Source organism: Rhinichthys klamathensis, unplaced genomic scaffold (genome assembly GCF_029890125.1).
Source record: "Rhinichthys klamathensis goyatoka isolate OS25496 unplaced genomic scaffold, OSU_Roscu_1.1 h1tg000504l_1, whole genome shotgun sequence".
NCBI classification, from domain to species: domain Eukaryota; kingdom Metazoa; phylum Chordata; class Actinopteri; order Cypriniformes; family Leuciscidae; genus Rhinichthys; species Rhinichthys klamathensis.
The window spans coordinates 985,001-1,005,017 of record NW_026606985.1 but is presented as its reverse complement, the minus strand read 5'-3'; the positions used below and the strand labels follow the sequence as shown (position 1 = coordinate 1,005,017).

The window sequence follows — 20,017 nt, the reverse complement described above, 5'->3', positions numbered from 1 at the left end:
GGTGGCGTCGGCGGTGAGCGTTGAAGAATGTTGCTTGGCCATTGGGGAAGTGGTGGGTCACGCGAGCGTTTTGTCCGCTTCCCGAATGAACAATGCAACAGTGGTTTTTCTGGATAGTGTGGACAAAGCAAATGAGTTGGTTGAACGAGGAATTGTCATTGATGGTGAATTCATTTCAATTCTCCCTCTTTCCTTACCAGCGAAAAAGGTTATATTATCTAATGTGCCACCTTTTGTCAGTGATGGTTTTCTAACGGAGGCTTTGACACGTTACGGAAAGTTGGTGTCTGCAATAAAAAAGATTCCGATTAGTAGCGACTCGCCTTTATTGAAACATATTGTTTCTTTTAGGCGGTTTGTGTACATGGTTATTCCGGACGATGCAGATTTAGATCTTACACTGAATTTTCGAAGTGACGATTTTAACTATGCTATTTACGTCACGACTGGAAAAGTCAAATGCTTTGGATGTGGTAATACAGGGCATTTAATTCGGAATTGTCCCAACAAAAATACTGAGGGAGAAAAAGGGGGAAAAAATGGAACAGTTGAACTTGAAGAAAAGGATGGAAAGGAGTCTGAGGCGGAAGCGCAGGTAATAGGCTTGGCTTTGGAAAATAATAATGTTGTAGATCGCACGTTAGAATTTGAGGCTGAACCAGTTCCTTCTCAGATTGAGCAAGGGAATAGTAATCCTAATGTTCTACCTACTACAGTAAATGATTCAAGCGTCTTAGACACGGTGGCTTCCTCTTCAGAAGGTAAAGAGGAAGGTGCAAATGATGATGAGATTAGGGTAGCTTGTGAAGGTGCACAGTTACTTTCGGAACAAGAGCAATTTTTTTTCAAGACTCCCCAAAAAAGAAAAATGGAAAATAAGTTGTTAGACGCTAAAGTAAGTAAGACCGTTGGTCTACAAAATGAGGAAATGCAAGATACGGAAAGTGACAGTGACTCGTCAGAATGCAGTATGAGTTTTTCACAAGGTGAAACTAACGTTACTGATCGAAGTTATGGTCTTGAGGACATAAAATTGTTCCTCAGGGCAACAAAAAATAAAAGGGGTGTAAAAATAAAAGAATTTTTTCCTGACTTGAAACAATTTGCTGATCAAGCAAAAAGTGGGATGGCTAGTGATTCCTTTACCAACAAAGAAGTATATAGGTTGAAGAAAATTGTGAGAAACATAAACAGCACCCTTGAAAATGATGCGGTTTAAGATGAAGAAAAATAATTTCTTTTTTTGTGGTAAATTGAGGTTGTTCTTTTTCTTTTTCTTCATTATGAGTGAAGTACATATTGCGTCTATGAATGTTAATGGGGCAAGGAATCCTAAAAAAAGAGCACAGATTTTTGAAGAAATGGTACAGAAAAACATAGATATAGCTTTTTTACAAGAAACTCATAGTAGTATAGATAATGTGGTTGACTGGATGAAGGAATTTAATGGTATATCTGTATTAAGTCATTATTCAAATGTGAGTGGTGGAGTTGCTATTCTTTTTAGTAAAAATTTTAAACCGATCTCGTATGATGTAGATGAAATTATGAAAGGTAGATTGTTAAAAGTCAGAGCTATTTATGAAACTTTTGTATTTGTTTTTATTTGTGTTTATACTCCAACAGCACCTATAGAAAGGTTACTGTTTTTAGATACTCTTTGTTCAACGCTTGAAAACTGCTGTACTGAAGATTTTCTATTTGTGGGTGGTGATTTTAATTGCACTGAACTTGATATAGACCGTAATCATGTTGAACCTCATATGGCTTCGCGCAAACGTTTAATTCATTTGATTGAGAAATTTGATTTATGTGACATTTGGAGAACTATGAATGATAATGAAAAGCAATATACATGGGCTCATGTACGCGATAATCATATATCATTGGCTAGGTTAGATAGATTTTATATTTTTAAACATCATTTGAATGTGTTTAACAAATGTTTTATCACACCTTTGTCTTTTACTGATCATCAAATGGTCAGTTGTAAATTTATTTTAAATTCAGTGAAATCTAAGAGTGCATATTGGCATTTTAATACAAGTCTTTTAAATGATAAATTATTTACTGAATCATTTAAATTTTTTTGGAAGGTTTTTAAAGAAGATAAATCTTCTTTTAAATCTATACAACAATGGTGGGATTATGGCAAGGTGCAAATAAAACAATTCACACAACAATATACTCAAAATGTCACAAAAGAATTGAATCGTTCTTTAATAATGCTTGAAAAAGATTTGATGGATTTACAAAAGTTGTCTCAGACCTCAAGTGATAGTAATTTTATGGAAACCTTTTTAAAGAAAAAAACTGAACTTAAAGAGCTATTAGAACATAAAGCACAAGGAGCATTAGTTCGTGCTCATTTTCTAAATATTGATCAAATGGATGCGCCTTCCAAATATTTCTTTGGTCATGAAAAAAAAAATGGGCAGAAACGTTTAATTCATGCTCTGCGTTCTGAGGATGGTATTTTGTTATCCAATCCCAGACAGATGCGTGAGATAACAAGACAGTTCTATCAGTCCCTGTACAGAAGTGAACTTGAGCCGGAAAAGGAGGGAAAATGCCCTTTCTTGGAGGATCTACCTAAGATATCAGAAGAGTCCAATGAAGAACTGGAATGTGGCCTAACTCTGGGAGAGCTGTATAAAGCACTTCATGATATGGAGTCTGGGAAAGCTCCGGGAGTAGATGGGCTTCCAGTGGACTTCTTCAAAGCTTTCTGGTCGGAGTTGGGAGTTGACATGCTAGAGGTGTTCAATGACAGCTTGCTAAAGGGTCGGCTGCCTTTGAGCTGCCGAAGGGCAGTGGTCACTCTCCTTCCGAAAAAAGGAGATCTTACTGAAATCAAGAACTGGAGGCCGGTATCACTTCTGTGCAGTGATTATAAGTTACTGTCTAAAACTTTAGCTAATAGATTGACTAAAGTAATGGGACAGGTGATTCATCTAGATCAATCTTACTGTATACCAAACAGGTCAATCTTTGACAATATTTCTTTAATTAGAGATATTATACAGGTTTCCAAATTATTTAATATCAATTGTGGTTTGTTGTCTTTAGACCAAGAGAAAGCTTTCGACCGGGTTGAGCATGCTTATTTATGGGACGTTTTAAAGGCTTTTGGTTTTAATGAGAAGTTTTCAAACATGATTAAAATTCTTTATGGTGACATTGAGAGTGTAATTAAGTTTAATGGTGGCTTATGTGCTCCATTCGAGGTCAGTAGAGGTATTAGACAAGGTTGTTCATTATCTGGAATGCTATATTCTCTTGCTATTGAACCACTTCTACAAACAATCAGGAAGAATTTAGATGGTTTAAGGGTACCATTGTGTGATGTTAAGTTCTGTATATCAGCTTATGCTGACGACCTAATAATAATGATTAATAAACAAAGTGATATTCATGTTTTATTTACATTGATTGAAGACTTTGGAAAATGGTCCTCAGCAAAAGTAAATTGGAAAAAAAGTGAGGCATTTCTACTGGGGGACTGGAATGATAAGAAACCAATTCTTCCTGAAGGTCTGTGTTGGAATAGGTGGGGTTTGAAATATCTTGGAGTTTTTTTAGGAGATGATAATGTCATTCAAAAAAATTGGGATGGGTTATTACAAAAAGTGAAAGGTCGTCTAGACAAATGGAAGTGGATTCTACCCAACTTGTCTTATAGGGGAAGAACACTTATTGTAAATAATTTGGTTGCTTCACTTTTATGGCACAGATTGGTTTGTATTGATCCTCCATCAAAATTGATGGCTGAAATTCAAGCGGTTTTTGTTGATTTTTTTTGGGACAAGCTTCATTGGGTTCCGCAGAGTATTTTATTTTTGCCCAAAGAAGAGGGGGGCCAAGGATTGGTACATCTCCAGAGCAGGATTGCAGCTTTTCGGCTGCATTTTCTTCAAAGACTTCTTGATGGACCGATGAATGTCAGTTGGAGGGCGATCAGTGGTGTTTTATTAAGGACTGTTGGAAACCTTGGAATGGATAAATCTCTTTTTTTAATGGACCCGAAGTGCTTGGATCTTTCGAAATTGTCATCATTTTATCAGCAGCTTTTCAAGATCTGGAGTTTTTTTCATATTCAAAGGACTGAAAATTTTCATTCCATTTACTGGTTGCTTAATGAACCCTTGATTTGTAATGCAAGACTGGATCTGTCTGCATCCAATTTTTTACCAGGATTTAATAAGACTTTACAAAACTCAGGAATTTTTGTTTTAAAACATTTAATGGGTTTAACTGGACCTCATTTTAAGAATGTAGAAGCTGCCACTGTAAAATTGGGAATCAGATCTGTTCGTTCAGTAACTCGATTTGTGAATAAGTTAAAAGAATGCTTTACGGATGAAGAAACAATGATGTTAGAGGATTTCTTTTCAGGGACTTGTGTCACTGACAGTGAAGATCTTTTTCCTTGTTTGTTGATTCAACCAAATGTTGAAGAATATTCTGGGTGTTTCTTTCAACAAAATAGGTTCTCATCTGTTGATTTTTTCTCATGTGGGCGGAAAGAGTTGTATAGAATGTGTGTGCTCTTTCTCAACAAAAAGACACTTGATAAGAGAGTTGATACTCCTTGGCGTTCGGTCTTAAAAATAGGTGATGAGGTAAGACCCGAGTGGAGAGTTTTGTACAAGCCACCATTATCGAAAAGAACAGGGGACTTGCAGTGGAGAATCCTGCATGGGGCAATTGCGGTGAATTCTTTTGTTTCAATTTTGGATTCAAAGAATGACTCAGGTTGCCCTTTTTGTTCTCAAAAAGAGACTGTGTTTCATGCATTTATGCAATGCATCAGACTAAAAAAATTGCTTGTAATGGTGAAAGAGTTGTGCAATAAGTTTAACGAGCATTGTTGTCATGAAACTTTATTTTTGGTTTTAAATATACACAGACAAAGCGTGTTACGTTTCAGTTGTTGAATTTTATTCTTGGGCAAGCGAAAATGGCGATTTATATGAGTAGAAAAAGCAAAATAGAACAAAAAAGCAATGATGATGTTATTATTGTTTTTAAGTCTCTAATTAGAGCAAGAATTTTGATAGATTTCAGATTTTACAGAGCTATGTGTGATCTTGATACTTTTGTTTTGAAATGGTGTGTTTGTGATGTTTTGTGTAAAATTGTCGATGATGATTTAGTATTGTGTTTTTAATTTTTCTGTTGTAAGTTAATTGTGAGGTGATTTTGTAAATAAAGTTTTTTTCAAAATCAAAAATCTATCTCTCTCTCTCTATCTATCTCTCTCTCCCTCTCTCCCTCTATCTCTCTCTCTCTATCTATCTATCTCTCTCTCCCTCTCTATCTCTCTCTCTCTCTCTCTCCCTCTATCTCTCTCTCTCCCTCTATCTCTCTCTCTCTCTCCCTCTCTCTCTCTCTCTCCCTCTATCTCTCTCTCCCTCTCTCTCTCCCTCTCTCTCTCTCCCTCTCTCTCTCTCTCTCTCCCTCTATCTCTCTCTCTATCTCTCTCTCTCTATCTCCCTCTCTCTCTCCCTCTCTCTCTCTCTCCCTCTATCTCTCTCTCTCTCTCTCTCTCTCTCTCTCTCTCTCTCTCTCTCTCTCCCTCTATCTCTCTCTCTCTCCCTCTATCTCTCTCTACCTCTCTCTCTCCCTCTATCTCTCTCTCTCTCTCTCTCTCTCTGTCATCCATCAGTCATCAATGTCCTTTCAGCTTTTTTAAGAGCTTCTCACTTTTTAAACAAGATCCTCACTGATATAACTATAATGTTTTGGATCGGTAAGATTTTTTTATGTTTTTAAAAGAAGCTGCTCACCAAAGCTACATTTATTTTATTAAAAATACAGTAAAAACAGTGAAATATTATTCTAATGTAAATCAGCTGTTCTCTATGTGAATATACAGTAAAGTGTAATTTATTCCTGTTATTTCCAGCATCATTACTCCAGTCTTCAGTGTCACATGATCCTTCAGAAATCACTCTAATATGAGGATCTGATGCTCAAGAAACAGTTATGATTATTATCAGTGTTCAGTTATTTAAATGGTAAAGTTATTTAAAAAAAAATCAGGATTCTTTGATGAATAGGAAGTTTAAAAGAACAGCATTTATCTGAAACAGAAGCTTTTGTAACATTAAACACTAGCGTTCAACAGTTTGGGGTCAGTAAGAATTCTTATTTTATTTTTTGGGGGGGAAATAAATAAAAGAAATCAATACATCATGTGACACTGAAGACTGGAGTAATGATGCTGAAAACTCAGCTTTGATCACAGGAATAAATTACACTTTACTATATATTCACATACAAAACAGTTGATTTACATAAGAATAATATTACACAATATTACTATTTTTTGTGTATTTTTAATCAAATAAACGCAGCCTTGGTGAGCAGAAGAGACTTCTTCTAAAAACATTAGGAATCCTATGGATTAAAACTCTTGGCTGGTAGTGTGTGTCGGTCCGGTTCTTCCAGAGAAAACTTGCAGCTGCAAATGTGATCCAATAAAAAAATGCTCTTTGTTTTCAGACTTAAGATGTTAATGATTTCTACAGAAGGCGAGATAAGATCATAACTAAATAATCACCGGTGTGGATCAGAGAGAGAAACAGTATTAGATCTGCATTACAAAGGTCATGTTTTAAAAGGTCACATTTAACGCATGTATTTAAATTAATCTCCTGAGGTCATCATGCTCAGGCTATACTTTATTGACAAAAAAAGACAAGTAAAAAAAAAGAAAGAAAAAAAAGATGATTCATAAATGGTCTGAAGCCATTATGATTAACTTCAAATATAAATATGATGCACTGCAGATTACATTATGCTTTATTTCCACATTTTTGTCCACAAAGGGTTCGGTTTGGGTTGTTATTCTGATAATCTTAAAGTAAAATCATTGGGAAGTCCCTGTGTCGGTGTGTCGAGCTCAGCTTGGGGTCTGAGCTGTTATATATTCACCACATCTAGTTCAACATGAAGGTCAGTGTGACGGAGAGCAATTCCTTCTGTTATTAACTCGGTTAGTTAAGGTTAAAGTTTCACACACTCAAACTCCATCAGTGTGAAACTCCTGCCACCATCTGGACACATCCGGGAACTACAACAACAAAAAGTACCATCAGGATATTTTGGACATTTTCCTTGGTATTTTTTCACTTACAAAAAACTTTTTTTTTTTACATTAGCGTGATATTATTGGAAATACCCTGGAATGCCATGCAAATACCATGGTTCATGATTTTGGGTATCAATGTAGGCCTATAGATCAGGGGATTTAGATGTCACTGACTCCCTTATGATCATCATTCTCATGCGAGGAACCAGCAAACTAAAATTCCAAAGGTAGCGTTTTTCCCTGTGATTACCCAATTTATAGGCTATTGTGAAACATAAATAAGCGTAAAATATTAGCCTATTTAGAAAATGTTTTAAGTGTTTTTCTAGTCAACACATTTAAATGATTATATTCCATTTTACACAAACACACACCACAGATATGAGCATGAGAACGGTTACCTGAGGTAAAATCGCTAACTCGCGGCTAGCGATAAGACTCCGTATATTGATTGAATTATTTCTGGCGTTCCCACTGCTTTTATCCACTTAAGTCACATCATATAGGCTAGGCTACGTTTGTGTTTCACATTATAGCCTAACTATTTCGAAGCTGCTTTACAGAAAATTATGCCCTAAAAGTGAACAAGATAGCGATCTCGTCTGTCGTCGTCGACACTTTCTTCACCAGGAGCGTGTCTGGTTTACAACAGCACACTGCCTCTGTTTAATGCCGTTTTTCATCACCTCAGGAGAAGAGAATGACAGCTTTTAAAAAGAATGATTGACAGTTTACCAGGTAAAGCGCGCGACTCACGCCTCACGTATGTAAATTGCTACGGTTGGCGTCGTTTCCGTCAGTTAAACGCTTTTAGAGAAGCACTACTATATTACGATTAGCTATACTTCTGTTCCAGATACAGCCAATGAAAACAGCGAGTCTTATGCAGAGTTCCTTCTCAAGGTAATTTAACTTGTTTCAAGTTAAAAAGTTAAAAAATATTTAAATGCGAGGTTTGGTCCTGATTTTGTTCGTAATGATGCTACATGTTATATATATATAAAAATAAAGAAAACTCAGCTCCACCTCATAAACCTTTTTGTTTAGTTCTAACTTAATTTACTAAAATAACAAAAACTGAATTAAAAACAATATATAGACATATAAAAATAAAAAATAAAAAAAAATACTAAAATGTCAAAGTCTCAATGATAACCTAAAATAACCCTGACCCAAGGCAAAGTTAATGCTTTCGAACGTAAGTCTCTTTAGCAGTGAATGTACAAAATCTCTTTCTAGAGGCACAAAATCTCTTTCTCGGACCTTTACCATGGCTGTTCCCTGTTGGTGGAATGATCTGCCTAACTCAACCAGAGCTTCTGAGTCAGTAGCCACTTTCAAGAAACTGCTGAAGACATATCTTTTTCGGCAGCACTTGATTCAGTAGAATTAACACTTTCTCTTCTCTTCTATTCTATATTAAAAAAATTTTTTTTTTTTTTTAAAAAGCACTAAAATTAAACTGAGAGGGGTTATAGCAGTGGCGTAGGTTTGATTTTGAAATTGGTGGGGACGGGGACATCAATATATAACTATATTTTAAGTTTTGATCGAAATTATTGCTAGGGATATATCAGTGTCACTGGATATTGGTAGGGACACGTCCCTAGCGTCCCTACTAAATTCTACGCCCCTGGGTTATAGCACTTACGTATTGTTGTCCTACTGTTAGCTTCAGTGCTTCTATTGTTCTCATTTGTAAGTCGCTTTGGATAAAAGCGTCTGCTAAATGAATAAATGTAAATGTAATGTTTGAGCGATAAAAGATTCCTGATGTTGTTTTGCACCTCAGACAGATGTTATCGGACAGATCATATTTGTATCAGTTGACTCGTTCGTTGTGAGTTACACTACTAGTGTATATTTTCAGTGCAGCTAATATCACAGCGAACGTTCTGTCAAGGTTCTCTCAAAGCAAACGTTCCAGTAACGTTAATAGAACGTTAGTTCAAACTTATCTGGTCTTTAATAATGTTCTCAAAACATCAGCACAAAAACATTATTTATAGCCTATATCGTTCATGGAGCGTTTTTACCTCAAAGTTTCAGTTGGACGTTCGTCTAACTTTAAAAAAAAAAATGTTACTACTTGTTTCAGAACGTTCAGAGAACATTCAAAAGTAATATTACCATAATGTTTGAAGAATGATACAATAGTTTGTTGCATAACTAAAAAAAAAACATTAATATTTTGAACATTCAGGTAACATTCAGAAATAATGTTTCCATAACTTAATGGGAACACAAGCAAAAGTTCTTAGAACTTATTTTTGTTATATTTGAGCTTCTTCTTTGCTTATATTGGAGCTCTGGATAATAATCAACCAACTTCATAATGCTTTTACTTCACTATGCGCTGCACAACAACAACACAATTCTGTCTGATATCCCAGAAAGAAGTGTCCAACTTTTGATGATATGCTGTGTAAGATTTCGTTTATCTATCATCTCTATGGCCAGGAGGTCTTTTAATAGTACAGACCGACAGCTGCACACACACACACTAGTGCTGTTATAAATACTGAGGTGTGTGTGTGTGTTTAGTTTCAAAGATGGCCGACAGAAAGAGCAGCAGTGGCGTCGGCTCTCGTCAGACCGTAAAGAGGAAAGAGAGAGCAGAAAATGAGGCAAAGAAAGAGGAGAAACCCCCTAAAGAAGGAGAGAAGCCTGAGGTGAATGGAAAGAAGGAGGCGGTGGAGAACGGAGAGGCCGGTGCCGGTGTGGAGAACGGAGGGAACGGAGAGAAACCGGAGCCGATGGAGCTGCCGCCGTTCGAGATCATCACCGGGTGAGTCTGAAAACCCTCGCCCGAACATTAGACGAGGAGAAAACAACATGTACGTCCCAGACCCACAGCAGGAGATGTTTAGCAGCAGGTACGACCTTGGCTTGTGCAAAGACAGAAAACATCTTTATTGGTTCTTTATTGGCATCGATGGTTCCATGAAGAATCCATAGAGCTGTTCCATTGCACAAAAGGTTCTTCAGATTATTAAAGTGTTCTTCACACTTTTAGATTTTTTTTTTCTTTTTAAGAACTTATCACTGAAAGTTCCAAAATGGTTTTTTTGATGAAGCACCATTTTTGGTTCCCAATGCTTCTATAGCATCAAAAAAAAATACTTTTGGAACCTTAAAAGTTTTGTAAAAGTAGTCGATGTTACTTGTGTGCTAAAATTCAAGTGACATTTAAGTCACACTTTTGCTCACAAACTTGCTGAATCACGATTGGTCATGTGATATGCGAGAACCAATGGTGTTTGGGATCAATGACGCCTTCTAGCGGAGTGTGTGAATGTACACATACACCAATGGCAGCAGATGACAAGATTTTTAGGGGAATTAATGAATAATTTTGGGTCTGTTCCATCTTGTGACTTCAGAAGACTCTTTATTGGCATTGATGAAGAACCTTTAACAACCATTGAACAACTTAAAGAGTGGTTATTTATATTATTAAGGAAACGAACGGAGCACTGAAAGTTTCTTCGGGGAGCCAAAAATGGTAGTGTTTCTCCAGAGCATATCTGCGGATCTATTGGGAAATGTGTGAACGTTTGGGTCAAAAGCTTGTGGAGAGCAGATAAATCCAACCCAACCCCCACCAAGGTCGGTCCTGACAGGCGGTGATGTGTCTCGCTGTCTGCTGTGTGTTATCTAAAGAACACACTCTTAAAAATAACGCTAGAGCATCCATCTGGTGCTTTAAAGACTCCAGAAACCAAACCACCAATCGGAAGAACCTGAAGCGCCAAGAAGTTTACTACACTCTAAAGAATGCTGGGTTGTTTTAACCCAATTTTGAGTCAAACATGGACAAACCCAAATGTTGGGTTGAAAATGTAACCCAACGGCTCTTTAACAGAACCAACTTAATGATAATGACTCTTTAGTGAACCTTAAGAACCACTGAAGAACCTTTTTGATGAAGTCCATCAGAGTTCTCAGTCACATCTCATTTAGGCTAAAATAGCCGAAGATTCCCAAAGAGAAATAAAAACAGACCCAAATGTGTCAGTAGTCATCATTTAGTTTGAGTCTCCACTCTAAAAAATTCAATTTTTGGGTCAAATATGGACAAACCCAGCCATTGGGTTAAATGCTTAAATTACATTTTTAACCCAATTTTTGAGTTTGTCCATATTTGACCCAAAATTGGGTTAAAACAACCCAGCTTTTGTGCTGCAAAATGAACGTGGATGTTGGTAACTATTCATCTTATGCCCATTTGAAGATTTTGAATTGGTATCTAAAGCACAGTTGACATATTTAAGAGATAATTGCTGGATTTCTAAAGGGTTAAATGGGTATTTGCATTTCCGAATCCGTTTAAGAATCCAAGCGTGTTTGATAACGCTGATGAGTTTGATTCTGTCGACACATTAAAGCTGTGAATTGTTGTGGATCATCTACTAGCAGGTGCTCAATACAGATCAGCCAGGTTCATCTGGCAGCAAACACACACAATGCCTCCAAACCAAAGCATCTCACGACACACACGGTTCTGTATATGGGTCAGACTCCAGGAATAAAGTTCTGCCGCCGCTGAGGGTATTTATAACCCCGACAGCCCTTCCACCTGTCAGCCTGTGAAGGAGCTGTTTGAAACCCCCACAGAACCCCCCCTCGGAGGCTAAAGACTGGGGAATAATGCAACCGAGATGTACATTTAACCTGTTGACTGTAAATAATCACCCCCCTTTTGGAGCGTAGCATCTGGATGTAGTTCATGAAAGCTTTGGAATACAGACTGAAGGTTGGTTCCTTTTAAAGACACACTCAGCAGATTATTGCAAAAGTCAACGAACATCAATTTTTTTTTATTGTAACAGAAGTTTAAGTTTAGTGTAAAGCAAGTGGAAATGTACTGCACTCTTTAAAAAAACACTGGGTTGAAAACAACCTAATTTGGAGTTTACCGAAGACACTCACCAATTTGACGGAGCTGCACTGCTCGCTCCTGAAGAGGTCGCAAAAAGCCCGCGATAAATAAAAACTACCCAAACACTGGGTTGTTGAGTCTGATCCAGGATCTGGTGACACAAAACTACCCAAACACTGGGTTGTTACGTCTGACCCAGGATCTGGTGACACAAAACTACCCAAACACTGGGTTGTTACGTCTGACCCAGGATCTGGTGACACAAAACTACCCAAACACTGGGTTGTTGAGTCTGATCCAGGATCTGGGTAACACAAAACTGCCCAAACATTGGGTTGTTGAGTCTGATCCAGGATCTGGGTAACACAAAACTGCCCAAACATTGGGTTGTTGAGTCTGATCCAGGATCTGGGTAACACAAAACTACCCAAACACTGGGTTGTTACGTCTGACCCAGGATCTGGTGACACAAAACTACCCAAACACTGGGTTGTTGAGTCTGATCCAGGATCTGGGTAACACAAAACTGCCCAAACATTGGGTTGTTGAGTCTGATCCAGGATCTGGGTAACACAAAACTGCCCAAACATTGGGTTGTTGAGTCTGATCCAGGATCTGGGTAACACAAAACTACCCAAACACTGGGTTGTTGAGTCTGATCCAGGATCTGGGTAACACAAAACTGCCCAAACATTGGGTTGTTGAGTCTGATCCAGGATCTGGGTAACACAAAACTACCCAAACACTGGGTTGTTACGTCTGACCCAGGATCTGGGTAACACAAAACTGCCCAAACATTGGGTTGTTGAGTCTGATCCAGGATCTGGGTAACACAAAACTGCCCAAACATTGGGTTGTTGAGTCTGATCCAGGATCTGGTGACACAAAACTACCCAAACACTGGGTTGTTACGTCTGACCCAGGATCTGGTGACACAAAACTACCCAAACACTGGGTTGTTACGTCTGACCCAGGATCTGGTGACACAAAACTACCCAAACACTGGGTTGTTACGTCTGACCCAGGATCTGGTGACACAAAACTACCCAAACACTGGGTTGTTGAGTCTGATCCAGGATCTGGTGACACAAAACTACCCAAACACTGGGTTGTTACGTCTGACCCAGGATCTGGTGACACAAAACTACCCAAACACTGGGTTGTTGAGTCTGATCCGGGATCTGGGTAACACAAAACTGCCCAAACATTGGGTTGTTGAGTCTGATCCAGGATCTGGTGACACAAAACTACCCAAACACTGGGTTGTTACGTCTGACCCAGGATCTGGTGACACAAAACTACCCAAACACTGGGTTGTTACGTCTGACCCAGGATCTGGTGACACAAAACTACCCAAACACTGGGTTGTTACGTCTGACCCAGGATCTGGTGACACAAAACTACCCAAACACTGGGTTGTTGAGTCTGATCCAGGATCTGGTGACACAAAACTACCCAAACACTGGGTTGTTACGTCTGACCCAGGATCTGGTGACACAAAACTACCCAAACACTGGGTTGTTACGTCTGACCCAGGATCTGGGTAACACAAAACTACCCAAACACTGGCTTGTTACGTCTGACCCAGGAGCAGGGTAACACAACTACCCAAACACTGAAAAAATAGCCCAAAAATTTTTATTTTTCACAAAATATATATTTTACAAAATAACCTGGTCTCTCAAATTACTAGAATTTCAGAGCCATATGTCTAACTAACTTGTAATGTGAAGAGGTTCCAGTATTCAGGTCTTAAAGTCACCCGCTTTATCTGCCCACAGGGATCGCATTGACCCGTTCTTCTACAAGTTCCAGTTCAAGAACGTCGAGTACTCGTCCGGCCGGAATAAAACCTTCTTGTGCTACCTGGTGGACCAGGGCTCGGACAGCCTCCTCCGCGGCTACCTCGAGGACGAGCACGCGGGCGCCCACGCCGAGGACGCCTTCTTCCAGCAGGTCCTACCCAACTACGACCCAGCCTGCAAATACACCATCACCTGGTACATGTCGTCCAGCCCGTGCGCGGCCTGCGCCGGGAAGCTCACAGAGATCCTGAAGGCCAGGAAAAGCGTTCGCCTGACGATCTTCTCCGCGCGGCTCTTCGACTGGGAGGAGCCTGAGATCCAGGCGGGGCTAAAGGCCCTAGCGGCCGCCGGCTGCAAACTGCGCATGATGAAGCCGCTGGATTTCACCTACACCTGGGACACGTTCGTAGAGAACGACGAGGAGCCGTTCACGCCGTGGGAGGACTGCCAGGACAACTACGAGTACTATCAGGATAAACTGGCCGACATCCTGCAGTGATGTAAGAGAAGATCATTACCATACGACACGCTAGAGCTGCACTGTTAGTCGTTAAAAGATCACCATCTTGATTCAAACACCCACCCGATCTTATTCCTGAACTACAATGATTCGGCTGTGTCTATTAAACCTTTGACAAGATCATACCGGAGCATTGAAAGAGAGAGCCGTTATGTTTAGGTATAAAACAGTCTTTTCAACCACACAGTATCATTAATTCTGTCTAATCATTCAGATTATCACAGAAGAACTGGGATAAAAGTTTATAGTTCAGATATAAAACACTGTTGTCTATGGTAGTGATCAAAATAGAGCAAATCACCTTTTGAAAGTAACTTGACGCTTCAAATAACGATTGTATCGATTACATCATTACACCAGTAGGTGGAGACAGAAGGTGGAGATTCGTTCAAAAACGTTGATTCATCCAGTCATGAAACAAGTGAAGTCTTTATTAGTGAGTGAGTCATTGAATCATTCATTCAAGATATTTGTTCAAAAAATGCTGATTCATCCAGTTATGAAACAAGTGAAGTCTGTATTAGTGAGTGAGTCATTGAATCATTCATTCAAGATATTTGTTAAAAAAATGCTGATTCATCCAGTTATGAAACAAGTTAAGTGTTTATGAGTCATTGAATCATTAATTCAAGGGATTCGTTCAAAAACGCTGATTCATCCAGTTATGAAAAAAATGAAGTCTTTATTAATGAGTCATTGAATCATTAATTCAAGGGATTCGTTCAAAAATGCTGATTCATCCAGTTATGAAACAAGTGAAGTCTTTATTAATGATTCATTGAATCATTAATTCAAGGGATTCATTCAAAAACGCTGATTCATCCAGTTATGAAACAAGTGAAGTCTTTATTAATGAGTCAATGAATCATTAATTCAAGGGATTCGTTCAAAAACGCTGATTCATCCAGTTATGAAACAAGTTAAGTCTTTATTAATGAGTCATTGAATCATTCACTCAACAGATTCATTCAAAAACACTGATTCATCTAGTCATGAAACAAGTGAAGTCTTTATGAGTGAGTCATTGAATCATTCATTCAAGAGATTCGTTCAAAAACACTGATTCATCTAGTCATGAAACAAGTGAAGTCTTTATTAGTGAGTCATTGAATCATTCATAGAGATTCGTTCAAAAACACTGATTCATCTAGTCATGAAAACAAGTGAAGTCTTTATGAGTGAGTCATTGAATCATTCATTCAAGAGATTCGTTCAAAAACACTGATTCATCTAGTCATGAAACAAGTGAAGTCTTTATTAGTGAGTCATTGAATCATTCACTCAACAGATTCGTTCAGAAACGCTGATTCATTCAGTAATGAAACAAGTGAAGTCTTTGAGTGAGTCATTGAATCATTCATTCAAGAGATTCGTTCAAAAACACTGATTCATCTAGTCATGAAACAAGTGAGGTCTTTATGAGTGAGTCATTGAATCATTCATTTATTCATTCACATTTTTAATAGACTGCAGCAAGTAAGATTTGTCAGAACTTCTAGTAAATTAAACGTTAGTTTGTCTAGTTGTCTGTTCCGAATCGTGATCTCTGTTTAAAACAAAAAAACAGTCGTGATTCTCAATTTATCCAGAATCGTGCAGCTCTTCGACTCGCATTTCCAAAAAGAAAAAATATGCAATATTGACGCCGAAGCAGGGTTAATATAGTTAACCAAAACTAAAACCGTTACGTTTTAAGAACGTTTTGCTAACGTTCCCATTAAGTTATGAAAACATTATTTCTGAATGTTCGTTGGACGTTCAAAACATCCAGTGTTTTATAAGCGTTTTTTCTTGGTTCTGTGAACGTTAAGAGAACATTTCATTGTATCATTCTTCAAACATTATGAAACGTTACTTTAGAATGTTCTCTGAACGTTCTGAAACAAGTAACATTTAAAAAAAGACGTTAGATGAACGTCCAACTGAAACGTTTTTTCCTAACTTTGTGAGAACGTTCCTGTTCGCTGGGATCTCAGCAATATAACATTGCAATAAAATATGGAATTATTACTAATTGGAATTTTTCATTTGTCAGTAATGACTACAAATATACTCACCTCGCCGTCTGGGATAAAATATAGTTGCAATAAATGATGGAAAAGCTGTATTTTGTGAGGAAGCATAATTTTTAGATTAGCAAAGTTCAGAACAGCATGCTAACATTTATGCGAAATATCGATCTGTCTGAAGTGTGTCCAGAAACGCTCGAGTCTGAAGTCGCTAGTCTAGCTCATATATCGCAGGGATCATTTGATGATTCAGGTCTCGTCTCACTTTAGCTTCCGGTCAAGATGTCCTCGGGGCGTTTGATATACTTTAGACTATTCAAACTCTCGTTTTGCTAATTAAAGCCAGTGTTTTTATGTTTTGCAGGATATTGAAGCACTAGTGGAAGAGAGAGTGTGTGTGTGTGTGAGAGAGAGAGCCCCGTGCCAACCCTTCACTCTCTGCATCCGCACGCGGAGAGACGATTAAACATTACTGGGTGTTTCTGCACTGAGAGCCTGAAATACAAGAGTCCGCTCTGACTGATGGATTACTGTAGGACTGTGTAATTACGGGATTTATACTTTTTAATAATTAGTTTCATGTTTGAATGAAATCACTGTGTTTTGTTAATCTGTTTACTTTTATTGATGTGACATAATTCATATTTCATACTGTTTTATATTCTGAGCCTGTGTTCAAAGAACGTTTTGCCAATGTTCCCATTAAGTTACAAAAAACGTTATTTCTGAATGTTCAAAACATCTAGTTTTTTAAAATGTTTTTTCTTGGTGAATGTTAAGGAACATCATTCTTCAAACATCATGTGAACGTTACTTTTGAACGTTCTGAAACTATTAGAAACATTTAAACAACATGACGAACATAAAACGTTTGTCTTTAACTTTGAGAGAACCTTGTCAGAACGTTCTGTTAGCTGAGTGGAACTTCAGTTTGACTTTATTTATCATTTTATATTCACACATTCATACTGAGCACTGTGAAATGCAGGTAATTCAGGAGTTTTGTATTTATACACTGCAAACTAATCTTAAACTTGGGTTGCAGCTGGATATGAAATAGTTGGGCAAGCAATAAATAAAGATATACACTAAATGGGAAACGACCTTCACTGTTGTTAGTAAAACTAATAAAACATGTATTGTTTTGGTGTGCGGTTCTTCTTTTTGTGTATTATAATACAGATACAAACACACAAATGTTCATTTCAGCATATTTGAGGTGTTTCAGCCGAAATGATTTCTGCGGTTTACTTAAAAGCATCTTTAATCACACACACATAATGAATCAAAAATACGATCTGTTTATAGCCACACATTTAGATAAATATCAGGGAGCTATTTGAAACCCATCACACACATTCTCTGCTGATAAGTAAACAAAACACCATAGTATTTTTTATACATATACCAAGGTAATGTTTTTGGACGTGTACTAACCAAGGTAAATAACAGCAAATGTAAAGACTTGCAGGCAGATTTATAGGTGACGATCACGGGTGACCGTTAATCTGCGCGCGCAGACGTAGGAAACGCGCCAAAACTAGATCCCTTACATTCTAATCAATACACTTGTGTTTACAAAACTAGCGTAGATTTGTTTGTATATTATAATGATAGCGATCTAGTTTTGTTCGGTAAAGCTTCTCCACTCACTCAGTCTCGAGACAGAGCGCATTTAGGCCACGCCCACCGGCGGGAAAACAATCCAACCGTCTCCATTGAGTCTGCATTGTGTGAAGCTGCCTCCTCGTCATTTATGACTTATAACAACAAACAAAACAATGTCTAAAAGCTGCTATGAGACAAGGTGTACAGCAAACAAGCTAAACAACCCAGAAATATGTTTTTATAATCTGTCGACCCCAAAAAACGAGCGTTTAAAGTCCCCATGAATTCAAAATTGACCATACTTACTTTGTTTGCCTAAATTGATCGTTTTGTGGTGAACAATTCATCCATGCAAGTCAATCCACACAAAAAAATTTTTTGGCTTCGTAATCTTTAATCAAAATCTGAAATTTCCCCTCCCCTCTGCGTTGGAGGACCTTGCCTGATGACGTAGGTTTCACGGTTTGGGCGTCTTCTTAACACCCGTAATCACGCCCCTCCAACTGACAGTAGACAGGCTGAATGAAAACACCTACTTTTCTAGATCCAATCAGGTGCTAGTTGGGGAAAAAGCCACGCCCACCATTTTGCCTCATTTAGTATTCCGTTTCTCTCGGAAATACGTCACAACACTGGAGAAAAGTCGTTTGCAACTTCCGGTTCACGGGGACTTTAAAGACACAAAAGTGGATACAGGCGATTGAGAGAGAGCGCACCGTGTCTATTACTCTGAGAACTAACTTACGCCACTGAGGAGAACGTAATCGGCGACAGAATAGCGTACCTTACAGAAATATAATATATAAAACTGACATTTGGATATTTGACTTACCAGTGACTATATGTTTACTGCACACGTAGTGTATTTTTAGTGCATACTGAGTGTCAGGATCCCACAGTTTACCGTTCCAGCCGGTCTCCACTTTTGTGTCCTTAAACGCTCGTTTTTTCGGGTCGACAGCTTATGAAAACTTATTTCTGTTTTTTTTTAGCTTGTTTGCTGTACACCTTGTCATAGCAGCTTTTAGACATTGTTTTGTTTTTTGTTTGTTTAACCCTAATGGATTGTTTTCCCGCCCGGTGGGCGTGGTTTCAGATGATGACGCGTGTTGCTCTGTCTCTATTACAGACGGGTCGGACTGTCATTGGTTAGTTTTCCCGGGAGATCAGAATAGGTGGTTATTTGTCTGCGTGCAGTTCTGGCGTGAGGTGAGGTGTGTACATGTCTCTCAGCAGCGTCTCCAGCGCCCTCTTGTGGCCGGGCTGAGAGGAGATCTGCCCCGGAGCCCGAGAGCGCCACCTGCTGTCTGGGTCATCAGGGGTCACGGTGCGCATCTGGGCCGTGTGAAGACCCTCGATCGCACTGGACAGCCAGATCAGTCTCTTCAGGCTCTGGATGGAGCGACCGCGATCATGCATCAGCTGATGCTCAGTCACCGCTCGTCTGCTGGAGAGAGATGTGTAATCTCAGGACAACCACAGAGAAGATCGAGAGATAGAACAGATGGGTGGATGGATGGATGGACAGATAGATAGATGGATGGATAGATAGATAGACGGATGGATGGATAGTTGGATAGATGAATGGATGGATAGATAGATAGATAGATAGATAGATAGATGGATGGATAGTTGGATGGATAGATAGATGGATGGATGGATGGACGGACGGACGGACGGATGGATAGATAGATAGATAGATAGATGGATGGATAGTTGGATGAATGGATGGATAGTTGGATAGATGAATGGATGGATAGATAGATAGATAGATGGATGGATAGTTGGATGGATGGATAGATAGATGGATGGATGGATGGACGGACGGACGGGCGGATGGATAGATAGATAGATGGATGGATGGATGGATGGATGGATAGTTGGATGGATGGATGGATAATTGGATGGATGGACGGACGGGCGGATGGATATATAGATAGATAGATTGATGGATGGATAGTTGGATAGATGAATGGATGGATGGATAGATAGATAGATGGATGGATGGATAGATAGATGGATGGATGGACGGACGGACGGACGGACGGGCGGATGGATAGATAGATAGATGGATAGTTGGATGGATAATTGGATGGA

General features: G+C 38.7%; 2 protein-coding genes across 2 annotated transcripts in view; one reads left to right on the top strand and one right to left on the bottom strand.

Annotated features, from left to right (window-relative positions):
* The first annotated feature begins 7,980 nt into the window (after positions 1 to 7,980).
* apobec2a (apolipoprotein B mRNA editing enzyme, catalytic polypeptide-like 2a) lies at positions 7,981 to 16,791 on the top strand. Its single transcript, XM_056237989.1, has 4 exons — positions 7,981 to 7,999; positions 9,641 to 9,884; positions 13,760 to 14,283; positions 16,677 to 16,791. The coding sequence occupies exons 2-3, from the start codon at positions 9,649 to 9,651 to the stop codon at positions 14,280 to 14,282; spliced, it is 759 nt and encodes a 252-aa protein (XP_056093964.1). The 5' UTR covers positions 7,981 to 7,999; positions 9,641 to 9,648; the 3' UTR covers position 14,283; positions 16,677 to 16,791.
* Positions 16,792 to 19,099: 2,308 nt separating this feature from the next.
* The window catches only part of pth4 (parathyroid hormone 4), a 1,789-nt gene continuing 871 nt past the window's right edge, over positions 19,100 to 20,017 (bottom strand). The window contains exon 2 of the mRNA XM_056237965.1: positions 19,100 to 19,364. Within this exon, the coding sequence (XP_056093940.1) occupies positions 19,100 to 19,364 (265 nt within the window). The remainder of the gene's footprint in view (positions 19,365 to 20,017) is intronic.